General features: G+C 40.5%; 1 protein-coding gene across 4 annotated transcripts in view; it reads left to right on the top strand.

Annotated features, from left to right (window-relative positions):
* Positions 1–12,474, top strand: part of scn8ab (sodium channel, voltage gated, type VIII, alpha subunit b) — a 43,345-nt gene that overhangs the window by 19,835 nt on the left and 11,036 nt on the right. For 2 of the 4 annotated variants that reach the window (XM_068593574.1, XM_068593575.1), the window contains exons 9-21: positions 727–868; positions 2,191–2,397; positions 2,480–2,761; positions 4,416–4,739; positions 6,041–6,173; positions 6,499–6,737; positions 8,073–8,246; positions 8,379–8,735; positions 8,866–9,039; positions 9,210–9,503; positions 11,029–11,146; positions 11,329–11,483; positions 12,196–12,369. In XM_068593574.1, the coding sequence (XP_068449675.1) occupies positions 727–868; positions 2,191–2,397; positions 2,480–2,761; positions 4,416–4,739; positions 6,041–6,173; positions 6,499–6,737; positions 8,073–8,246; positions 8,379–8,735; positions 8,866–9,039; positions 9,210–9,503; positions 11,029–11,146; positions 11,329–11,483; positions 12,196–12,369 (2,773 nt within the window). Of the gene's footprint in view, positions 1–726; positions 869–2,190; positions 2,398–2,479; positions 2,762–4,415; positions 4,773–6,040; positions 6,174–6,498; positions 6,738–8,072; positions 8,247–8,378; positions 8,736–8,865; positions 9,040–9,209; positions 9,504–11,028; positions 11,147–11,328; positions 11,484–12,195; positions 12,370–12,474 lie in introns of all 4 variants that reach the window. The other 2 variants (XM_068593571.1, XM_068593573.1) reach the window with 1 other exon arrangement.

The following is a 12,474-nucleotide window of genomic DNA, read 5'->3' as shown; positions in this document are numbered from 1 at the left end:
TAGCTTTAGCAAACTTGACAGCACACAAAAAAAATTGTAAATAACATTTTAATAAATTGGGGTTAATGATACAAACAAAGGCTAATTGTTTTATAGGTGCCACTATTTAGGAACAAAATACATTCACAATTTACAAAATAAATAAAATGACTACACATACACACATCCTTCCTTCATATAATTCCCCGTTTTTATTTTTTTTTAAGGTAAAAATGCTCTTGAAATACGTAGAATCCCCAATAGTTTTTTGGGGGTGTTAAATCTGAGCATGGCGGGCTGAGACTTTACGCAGGAAGTTTGTGATGTAGGCTGAGAGCAAGAGGCACGCAGACAAAATGCTTTTCTTTGAAGTAAACTTGGGCTCCCAATACCATTTTGTATCTTAACAATGCAATGCAATACTATCATCGTTTGGTTTGGGACCTCGGCCACCCTTGATTTAGACATTCAAACATGTATTTATAGTTCATGAGCCTTGCTTGAGTGATGAAATATTAGGTAGATCATATCATTATCCTACTCCAAACAGTTAACATATAAGCATGCCTGCACAAGCAAACAACAACAACAAAACACACTTATCAAAATACAAATTTCAAGCCCATTTCCATGTTGCTGTTATATCTTAGACTGCCAGTGGGTGCCTATATCTGGAATCGCAACTGTTTGATGCTTATGTGGCGCATCTCCGTCACTTGTAAAGATAAAATTTTGTATTTATTTCAGACGCTGTCCGGAGGGCTTTACATGTATGAAAGCTGGAAGGAACCCCAACTATGGTTACACCAGCTTTGACAGCTTTGGATGGGCTTTCCTCACTCTATTTCGCCTCATGACGCAAGACTTCTGGGAAAATCTGTACATGCTGGTAAAGGAGTGTTTTCTAAATTCTTCTTGAATTTCCTTCTTCTCAAATTGGTATGATGTATATGTAGAACGCTTCATTCAGACAGTATAAATATGTAATGTATCGTGTAACCTTATTCACTGATTATTTTTCAATGCTTTTTACAACTTATATTTTTTAATAGAAGATTAATGGGGGCAGGTTACCTTTTACCTGCCACAGCCAGTACTGATCCTGTATTTGACAGGTGGAAGGTGCTAACTTCATTCCCTGGATGAAGTTTTGGCCCCATCTTGCAGCTGTTTTACTTACCTGTTTAAAGCATCTCTAGTCCTACCAATAGAAGTAAAACATCCACTATAGTACGAATGATTTTGTCCCTACTCCCTCACAAATATTTATTTATATATATATATATATATATATATATATATATATATATATATATATATATATATATATATATATATATATATATATATATATATATATATATATATGTCATCATCCTCATCCTAATAACTGGATGAATCAGCAAAGGTGCCTCAGCAGCTCTCCCCCATCAGCTGATTTGCCCTCTGGATAAAAGGGAAGGATGAACAGTTGATCATCAGAAATACTGTGGCTGGGAGTGTGCGACTAGTGTGTTTGTCTTTCATGCAGGAAGAAACTGATTTAATTATTTACATTTGTTATAAAGCAATAAACAAAAGTGAATACATGTTTGTTGAATGACCTTTCGAACGGTTATGATCTCTGCCAAATATATTTTTTAAGAGATCATGAAACTGGTAGTATATCTCTGCCTTCTTTAATCCTCTCACTTTTTGTTGCTCTTTGGGACACACACACACACACACACACACACACACACACACACACACACACACACACACACACACACACATGTACAAAATATAAAACATACGCTCAGATAAATGTGATGTTAAACTGCACCACCCTGACAATGTATTAGCATTTCTTTCTTCCTCCTCCAGACCTGCACTGTTACAGCATAATAGATTAGGCCAGTCATTGTTTTTTGTGTGTGTTTGAAACTGGGAATACAGGCACTCTACTTGCTTCTTTTTTTCTCTGGAGGTTTTTGGAGAAAGTCAGGCTACATATAAGCATGAGCACGGCAGACTTAACACACATGTACATACAGTACCTTCAACGGAGTAAGAAAGACCTCCTCTAACAAAATCATGGACATAAGACAACTGTTTTAGTACGGGCATTCATTTTATATCTCAACAATACCACAATATGACTGTTTAAAAACATGATTTTCTGTGTTCGATCACTCTAAATCTCACTGTTTGTTTGTGTTTGTCTGTCAGACTCTGCGAGCTGCAGGGAAGACCTACATGATCTTCTTCGTGCTGGTCATCTTTGTGGGCTCCTTCTATCTGGTGAATCTCATCTTGGCTGTGGTGGCAATGGCTTATGAAGAGCAGAACCAGGCCACTATTGAGGAGGCGGAGCAGAAAGAGGCTGAATTCAAGGCCATGCTGGAGCAGCTAAAAAGGCAGCAAGAAGAAACACAGGTTGGTTTCACCTTCTCTCACACACATACACCTTTACTGGTTTCATAGTTTAGGGTTATCATGTGTCTTTATTTTCTCTCAGGCTGCTGCCATGGCCACTTCAGCAGGCACGGTGTCGGAGGCTGCGTTAGAGGACGAAGGAGGAGGTCACTTGTCCCGCAGTTCCTCCGAGGTCTCCAAACTGAGCTCCAAGAGTGCCAAGGAGCGCCGCAATCGCAAGAAGAAATGGCGTCAGAAGGAGCAGGACAAAGAGAAGGGAGACAGCGAGAAGGTTGTCAAGTCTGAGTCAGACGATGGCAGCAAGAAAAGCACCATTCGTTTCCCAGGAAGCCGGCTGGGGAGGAAGACATCCATTATGAACCAGGTAAAGTTGTCCAAAAAAAGCTACACCGTAAATGCTGCTACCAATGCTTTAAAACACATTATTCAAGGTATTAAATAAATTATTGGGTTTGGGCCTTTCCACCATACCTGCCACACGTGACGCGGCTGAGGTATAACAGGCCGAGAAAGAAAGTTAGCAACGTCCTCCACATGGCTCTCTTTTCTTGAGCCATGGTCATCTTGAGGTGCTTTCTAATGCTTCGGTGGTATTGCTGATGGCTTTTCTTTGCCTGCATAGCTTGATGTGTAGTATATTGTGAGGTTTGGGCAAACATTGGGCTGTAAAGTCCTTGCGTCCAACTTCATAAGGAAGACATTGCTCTCCAACCATCTTGTCTGCATTTTCTGACCAGCTCCTCACACTTTGCAAGTTTTCCTCTTAAAGGCCTCGTCCAAGCGATCTTCCCAAGGGACTGTCTGCTCCAGCAAGACCATTTGTTTGATTGGTCTGACCAGAAAACAATATCTGGTTTCAGAGTGATTCTGTTGGAACTTCATCCTATTCTACAGCTCTGCAAGTAACTTAAAGTCAACACTAATGCTTTTTTAATATTTTAATTATGTGAAGAAAGAATAGGTTTTTTTTTGTTGCAACAAATGCTTTCTGTAAAATGTAATAGGACAAGCTTTGAAACAGAACTAAACAGCACTATATGTCACGACTGGGTGTGGTGGGGCAGAGACTCAGGTGCAGAAGAAAATGACAGGATTCACGTTGAGGCAAAATCCAGAAAGTATTTTACTAGACAAAGTTACAAAACAAGGAAAAAGACTGATCCTTGAAACAAATACTACAGCTCGAAGGCAATGTGCAAACACACAGGTTTACAAAGACAATTTGGCAGGCAGGGGACAAGGGAAACAGGTGAGTGTGTGTGTGTGTATATATATATATATATATATATATATATATATATATATATATATATATATACATGGGGAAACCACAGGTGTAGGGCATAAACAATCAGGAGTCACTGGGGAGACAAACACACAACACACATTGAACTAACAGGGTGTTACACTATATATTAGAATAGAACAAAACAACTGTCTTTAGTCCAGATCAAAACATCCTCACTGGGCTGACATTGTGTTTTGTTATTACATTTATAAGTTAGAATGCTATGCTTAAATGAGGAGAAAATAACCTCAATTGTTTGTCCTATGTATCATGGTCTGTTTGTTGGTTAAATTGTGTGATCTTCCCAGCAATAGATTATTGAGAAAGACAATATATTAATGAAATATTTATCTGAAGTGAAAGTAGAATTTCCTTGCTATTTTATAGTGTATTGCAATGATGTAGTTTTAACAGTGATTGAGCATGGTTACGACAAAAGCTCTTCATTCTTCTTTACGTTATTGCATCTCATCGTCTCATTTCGTGATGACACGTTGTTGGGTCCAAGGGCACTCCTGCTGGCCTTGGGACCTTTATGTGACTCTAAAGCCGAACATGAGTTTGGTGTCCCTTTATCTTTTATTCTCTCTGTCCTCTGGTTTAATTCTAGTTACGCTTGTGGCCCACTTGCCCTCTCCACCTTGTCTGTTCTATTCATTTATTGCCTAACTCCTGCGCTTCTTAATAACTCCTTAACTCTCCTCCTCTGCATCTGTTTCTCCCTCCTTAGTCACTTCTCAGCATCCCAGGCTCTCCCTTTATGTCGCGCCACAACAGCCGCAGCAGCATCTTCAGCTTCAAAGGCCGTTCCAAGGACATGGGCTCGGAGAATGAGTTTGCAGACGATGAGCACAGTACAGTGGAGGAGAGCGAAGACCGTCGAGGCTCACTGTTCATCCCTTACCGTCGCAACAGCTACAGTGGCTACAGCCAAGGCTCATCACGCATCCACCCACTGGCACCCCACTCTGGAGGGAAGAGGAACAGCACAGTGGACTGCAATGGCGTGGTGTCTCTCATCGGCCCTGGGCCCGGCAGACGGCTTCTGCCTGAGGTGAAAATAGATAAGGCAGCCAGTGATGACAGTGTAAGGACGTCCATGGGACACCAATACCGTTTAGGCATGATGGTGGTGGCCCCGGTGTCTGCAGCTTCACAACCTCTTCCCCTTGGCTCGAAGTTGATCCCTTTTCCTCCCCTGAATAACTAGACTCTGTCTTATTGTTTCACCTTACACTGACATTTACACTTACAGCCTGATCTAATGCTCTTTTTTCCACTGCTCCTCTTTTAAACAGCTTTATAAAGCACTAACCAACTGAAGCAGTATCCACGAGCTCTCTGCCTTACCAGCATCATGATGATCATTTCATTGTTTAATATCTTACAATAATGGAATATAATATTAGTTGCCATTCCCCTATCAACAAGCTTACCCATATACAGTCATTGTCGTTTATTAAAAAACAACAACTTCCGAAACCTTCTACAGGTAAAAAAAAAAACTAAAAAAAACTCACACTCTACTTTTACTTCTTTGGTTTGAGGGGTGTTTCACTTGCAGGGTTGTGGGTTCATCACACCTTTTAGCTACTACCACTTTTTCTTTCACTCTTTCTGTCTACTTCTCTTTCCTTCTTGTCCTCATTTAGCCTCTGCTCTTGAGACACTGGATGGTGCAAGAACAAATCAGAATTTTTTTTCATTAACAATATTTCTCCTCATTCTAGATAGCATGGTATACCCCTCTTTTATACCTGCTTTTACTTTTTGACCTTTCTTAAAATGTAGCATGGTGTCGCAGCAAAGATGTCTTGAATTCCCCTCTGTTCTTGACATGCATGTCATTGCATGCAGTTTAATGTTCCTTACTTCAGGGTTGGAGTAATGTTATGCACAGTAAAATAGGAAGGTTTCAGAAACTCTACCGTAAATTCTCAAATAATATTCAGTAGTTCAATAATGGCTGCTTACTAAAATTAAATATGAATGGAAAACAGATCTAAAATAATAGTTAGTTTCAATAAAGTCCTTGTTTTCTCTAGGGTTGTTGTAAGTTATGGCAATTATTTGAGAATTGACAGTATACATTTGAAGTTTGTTGATAATATGTTACAGGAAATGCTTAAATTCAACAAATCAGGTATTTATTTGGGAATAATACATTGTAGAAAATATTAAATAAGCTGATGTAAAAATCTGCATTCATCATATAAGGTTTTTCATTTTCTGACCAGATGACATCATTCATCATTTAGATAGCTTATGAGCAGGACTTTTACCTTGTGATGTTTGTGGGTATTCTTCCACGTGAGTACTATCTCTGACTGACATTGTGTCTTTCTCTGAGAACAGACTACTGACGTGGAGGTGAAGAAGAAGCACTCTGGCTCCCTCATGGTATCTGTGGATCAGCTCAACTCCTCCTTCAAGGGAAAGGACCGAGCCAATAGTCAGATGAGCGTTGTCACCAACACACTCTTAGAGGGTACAGACAGCGCACATGTTTGCTTTTGCCTTTTTAAATTTAGACCGTGTACCAAAAAAATATCTGTATGATTGAGATTAATACCTCCAATGAGCCTTGCATTTACACCTGTAGTTAAATATGTGTTCTTGTTATACATGTGCATTATGAGTCTGATTTCATCTTTACCTAACTGTGATTTCATTGCAATTTAATCCCCCTTTAGTCTAAAGGTCTGCTGTTTGCTGTCAAACCTCAACATGATAATTTCACAAGGCACGAGGATATTTTCCGAACTGGTTTGTTTTTCTCACCAGTTTGGGTTTCTTTGTTCTTCTTCCTGCAGAGTTGGAGGAGTCTCAGAGGAGTTGTCCTCCCTGTTGGTACAAGTTTGCCAACATCTTTCTCATCTGGGAATGTTTTCCCATGTGGCTGAAGATCAAGCACGTAGTCTACTTGATTGTCATGGACCCATTTGTTGACCTGGCCATCACCATCTGTATTGTACTGAACACTCTCTTCATGGCCATGGAGCACTACCCCATGACTGAGCACTTTGAGGGGGTTCTGTCTGTTGGCAACCTGGTGAGAAACCACACTCCTTTTTTCCTTTCTCTATCGCTGGCATTTGCCTTTGTAACTGTTTAGGCCTACATGAACCTCCTCCCTCTCAGAAGTTACAGCATCATAGCAGGTTGGCCCCACCTACTTTACCTAACCTCAAACCAATACATCAATGCATCATTTGCTATGTGCACTTAAGAAAACACAAACACACAGCGTATATAGGATTCTGATATGGTCTCATTAAAGATTTAGTTCCATTTTATGTAGCCAGTCTGCTCCCAAAACTCTCATCACACACACTCAGGTCACTCTCCTGCTATCGTTGCATCCTGCTTACCTCAACTCTACTGACCTCTGTCTAACTCTCTCTGTATCTTTCTCAAACACACACACACACACACACACACACACACACACACACACACACACACACACACACACGAAAACAAACAAAATATCAGTCATAGCAATAAGGCTTGCCACTGATCTGTGCCGGACTGCTTTGGCAGTGTACATATTAACCAGATGTACAGCAGTCATTTTGATTTGTCTGGGCCCTGCCTTGCTGTCAGATATCACCGTAGCACAGCTGTCTGAGGTCAGCAGAATTGGCACAGTGTCAGTACAGGAAATGAGGTCATAGGGATTGGCATACTGTCAGGAGTGAAACAGGAACTCAATTCAGAGGACTTCGTGTGATGGATCATGGTGCAGTATGAATCATTTTGGTGTTCTCTGCAGCACTGATGTGCACATGATTAGCTGTTGGGGGGCCGATATGTGACAGACTAAAATACTACAGCGTCATACAAGTTTTGCTGGAACGTGGTGCCACTATGCTATGACCTTGCCCTGTCAGAGGAGTCATTAATCTTAGTAAATCCCAATACATTTCATTCAGCAGTGCATCAAATACAATCTGATGTGAGCAAGATATTTCTTTTATTCTGAACTGGATTTTAATTGAAATTTCTCTTCTTTTTTTTGCAATTAGTGCCATTATGGCATCATTGTTGGGACTTTTTACAGTAACATAAAGGATTAAATAATTGGTATGAAATACAACATTTCAAATTGACACAAGCACAAACAGGTGCAAATATAAGGTCAAACAAATAAAGCACTTATAAATCATACTGAAATTGGAAATTACAATTAACACTTCATTCATCTATCACTGTGTACACACTCTTATCATTTGGTTTCACCATGAATACATCACGCAATTTCCTGGAACCAAGATTGTGTGTTAAAATTGTATATTTGAATCTCACATTAAATAGAGCAGATGTGATGCTTTTTCTTCTTTCAAGAAGAAAAAGCATAAACTTGCTATTCTGTGTGTGTTTTCAGGTTTTCACAGGCATCTTTGCTGGTGAGATGTTTGCCAAGCTGGTGGCCATGGATCCATATTACTACTTCCAGGAAGGCTGGAACTGCTTCGATGGCTTCATTGTGACTCTGAGTTTAGTTGAGCTGGGTCTGGCTGATGTGGAAGGTCTGTCAGTGCTCAGGTCATTCCGATTGGTGAGTGGAAGAGCGTAGAGACAGACATGTACACATTTATTTACTTCTTATGTACAGTCTAAACAGATTGGTTATTAACATATGCATCTTTTAACTGTCACACAATAATCTTGTGTCCTGCTCCTTTTGTAGTTGAGAGTGTTTAAACTCGCCAAATCGTGGCCCACCCTCAACATGCTGATCAAGATCATTGGTAACTCAGTGGGAGCTCTGGGTAATTTGACCCTGGTGCTGGCCATCATCGTCTTCATCTTTGCTGTGGTGGGCATGCAGCTGTTTGGCAAAAGCTACAAGGACTGTGTCTGTAAGATCGCTCAGACCTGTGAACTGCCTCGCTGGCACATGCACGACTTCTTCCACTCCTTCCTGATTGTCTTCCGAGTGTTGTGTGGGGAATGGATTGAGACCATGTGGGACTGTATGGAGGTGGCTGGACAAACCATGTGCCTCACCGTCTTCATGATGGTCATGGTCATTGGAAACCTGGTGGTAAGCAAAGACAAAGAAAACATAGTGTAGATGCTATTGGATGATAGAAGCCCACTCTTGTTTCCCAGTTGTTAACCATCCATTTACTGTGAGTGCCTGGGTTCCATCTTTTGTGGTGTTTGTTTCTGAGGTGCTGAACCTGTTCCTGGCCTTGCTGCTGAGCTCGTTCAGTGCAGACAACCTTGCTGCCACAGATGATGATGGTGAGCCCAACAACCTCCAGCTTGCGATGGCCCGCATTAAGACAGGAATTGCCTGGGTCAAGGTTAACAGCCGGCTCTTCTGGGCAACAGTGATCAAGAAGGTACCACTTAACTAAACATCTAAATTCATCTGCATTACCCTTTTTTGGTTGTTTTATAACTTGAACTATATCTGAAGTTTCATGAATGTTTTAGTCAGAGTTCTATGATATTATTATTATTTTCTTGTGACCTTTTGTTGTTTGTTCTATTTTCTTGCTCTGGCAAACAGCCTGAAGAGGATGAACAGAAGCCTCTGGATGAAATGTACGAGAAGAAGCTTAACTGCATCGCAAACCACACAGTAGACATCAACCGTGAGCTGGACTATGCTAAAAATGGCAATGGCACCACCAGTGGCATTGGGAGCAGTGTGGGAAAATATATGATTGATGAGGACTATATGTCCTTCATTCATAACCCCAACCTGACCGTCTGTGTTCCTATCGCTGTTGGGGAGTCAGACTTTGAAAACCTTAACACGGAAGACTTCAGCAGTGAATCGGATGTGGAGAACAGTAAAGATGTAAGTACGAAGGACTAAGAGCATGAGAACGGACGTTGCAAATTATGACTTGAAGGAGGGAGAGAGATATTCTGTGTATTTAATACGTTATTTACAAGTTTTGAAATGTAGTTTCTAAATTTGAATCTTAACATTGTCTGAACAAATACCACACTATGGTTATGTTTATTAAAAAGGGAATTTAATCATGTAATATACAGTGATGTTATAAGGCAGAGGAAAATGTCTGTGTTTGTTGAGCTTTATGCCCATGTGGCATCTTTTGATCCATTAAGCAGAACTAGTCTGAGCTGCCACACTGAAGTCCTTGAGTTTACTTGACATTTCAGAACATCCATTTAGACATAAGAGCTGTAACACTAAGCCTGAGTGCTGACACTACAGACAGACGGAGACAAAGTCCTGACGAGACGGCAGACAGTGAAACATAGTGTCTGTGTACTGTATAATATGAAGGGTTAGCCAGACCCAAAGCGTGTGCAGAAGTCTGCCACGGGTCACCTTGACCTGGTTTGTAGAGAATAGATAACGTAGCAGCATCACTACTGTACCTGCAGCAGGTCCATATTCCACAGGGCTTACCTCAACCAACCACACAACAGTCTTCCCTGCTCCACAGCCAGCCACGGGGTACACTGCAGGGAGTAGACACAGACAGCGCTGCTAACAGCCAATCAGAAAAGCAGGGATCCATCTGGCTGTTTGGTTGAGAGCATCCGAAGAGAGAAGGAGCAGAAGAGAGTGTGAATGTAGTCCTTTGCTGATGATTTAAGATTATAAAGTGCAGTATCATTCTCTCAGGGATTTAATTGGCTGAATGTGTTTGTGTTTACTGTATTATAATAAGACTGCTGTTATGCTGATATTTCACTAGTTTGCCCTGCCTCACCTTGACCTGTCGTCAAGATACTGTATGCGATGATTTATTGTTACAGGAGAATTTCATCAAGTCTTTTTTTGTTGTCTAAAAAGGACAATTTCACATTTCTTTTTACTATACCTTACAACTCTGTAATTCATATTCAGCGCAATCCTTATTCAAACACATTAAGAAAGCATTAATATGCATTACAAAGATCTACTTCCACTTTTTTTTAGGGAAAAATATTGTTTACTGACCTGACTATTTTGTTTGACTGATACAAGCGTTTAACAACATTTATTATTTCCTCATAAATGAATAAATTCTTCATCACCAAAAGATCTATATTCATGCATGTATAACTATAACCATCATTACCAGCACAATCAATCACTGGTCAAGTCTAATTACTTCCTTCTGAATTTGTTAATTACTCTGCAGAATTGGTGGTGGCAGAGGGAGACAGGGCTACACTACATGGCGACGCCATGTATTCCTCCAGCAATAAATCATGACATACATATAAACACAAAGGGGCATTAATGTGATGGCCGTACTGGCACTGGGCCGTGTCCATATGCTTTCAGCATCTCACTGCTGAGCCTGTAATGTTCAGAGAGAAAATCAGAGGTTGAACTGGTCTCTTTGGTTCTCTGTTTGTAGCTTGATGACACCAGTTCGTCCGAGGGCAGCACAATAGACATCAAGCCTGATGTGGAGGAGGTTGCAGTGGTGGAGGTAGTGGAGGAGTATGTTGACCCAGCAGCCTGCTGGACAGATGGTAGGTGGTGTTTATTATCTGAGTTTGTGGTAAATAATAACAATCAACAGACAATAATAACAATGCGCAGTGCACATGCTATATTAATGGCATTGTGACACATTTTGCATTGTGTCCCTGGTATTATGATGCATATGTCTTTTCAGTTTATATCAGCTGTTGTGTTTTTATCTCTCATACAGAGTGTGTGGCCAAATACCAGTGCTGTGATGTTCCCATCACTCACGGCTGGGGGAAACACTGGTGGTTCTTGAGGAAGACCTGCTACCTGATTGTAGAACACAACTGGTTTGAAACCCTGATCATCTTCATGATTCTGCTCAGCAGTGGAGCTCTGGTAGGAGCACAAATGCACACGGCTGTTTCTTTTTTTGTATCCACTCATAAACATACTAGTTCCACTACTAGTGCTTCTAACTATCACTATTATGAAGCACTTATACAAATAAAGTTACTCCATACTTTACAAACGTATGATACATTTAGGAGAGAACAAAATCTGCAGAATGAATAAAACAAGATTGTGGCATTCATTTATAGAAAGACCACCTCGTATGGATGTGCAGGAGAAAGATTATCTCTGCTTTTCTTCTGCAACTGCTCTTGATATGATTGTTGCTAATGGACAGCAAAGTGCTGTAATGCACCAACCTTTCAACTAGCAGGATCTAGCTTAGGTTCGCAGCTTTCTGTAGGAGGAAGGCCTGTGGCCAAATCAAAACACTTATGTGGGGAAGTATTGATACAGGCAATGGAGAATGGAAGAGCTGTGGGAACGATCAGTCTAGTTTGACTTGATGAACATTTCTTTCAACGAGTTTTCTTTGACTATGTAATCAACTATTTCTATGAAAAGGTAAACTGAAGTGTATAAGCTGCTTTTAATAAAGATGCAATGCAATTTTTCATGCCATTTTTTATCAGTTTAGTAGAAATGAAACATCAAGGTGTGGCTTACCATAGTTTACTGATTCGCAAACATCAACTTGTGCAGTGTATCGATGCTGAAAAGGCTAATGTCCATGTGATGACTCTGTGCCTCTCTTCAGGCTTTTGAAGATGTTTACATTGAGCAGAGGAAGACAGTGAAGATCATTCTGGAGTATGCTGATCGGGTTTTCACCTACATCTTCATCCTGGAAATGTTGCTGAAATGGGTGGCCTACGGCTTCGTCAAGTACTTCACTAACGCCTGGTGTTGGTTGGACTTCTTTATTGTGGATGTAAGTACACTTGCAAACCATTTTTGTTGTATCCTAAATTAGTAGTGCTACAAAACAATTTAGATATTGATTCAACTTGAAATGTTACAGTTGAAAATGGGGGGC

The sequence above is a fragment of the Clinocottus analis genome, unplaced genomic scaffold (assembly GCF_023055335.1).
Source record: "Clinocottus analis isolate CAN_PGR_092001 unplaced genomic scaffold, fCliAna1.0.p SCAF_3, whole genome shotgun sequence".
NCBI lineage: Eukaryota > Metazoa > Chordata > Actinopteri > Perciformes > Cottidae > Clinocottus > Clinocottus analis.
The sequence above is the reverse complement of the archived record's forward strand: the minus strand, read 5'-3'. Positions and strand labels throughout refer to the sequence as shown.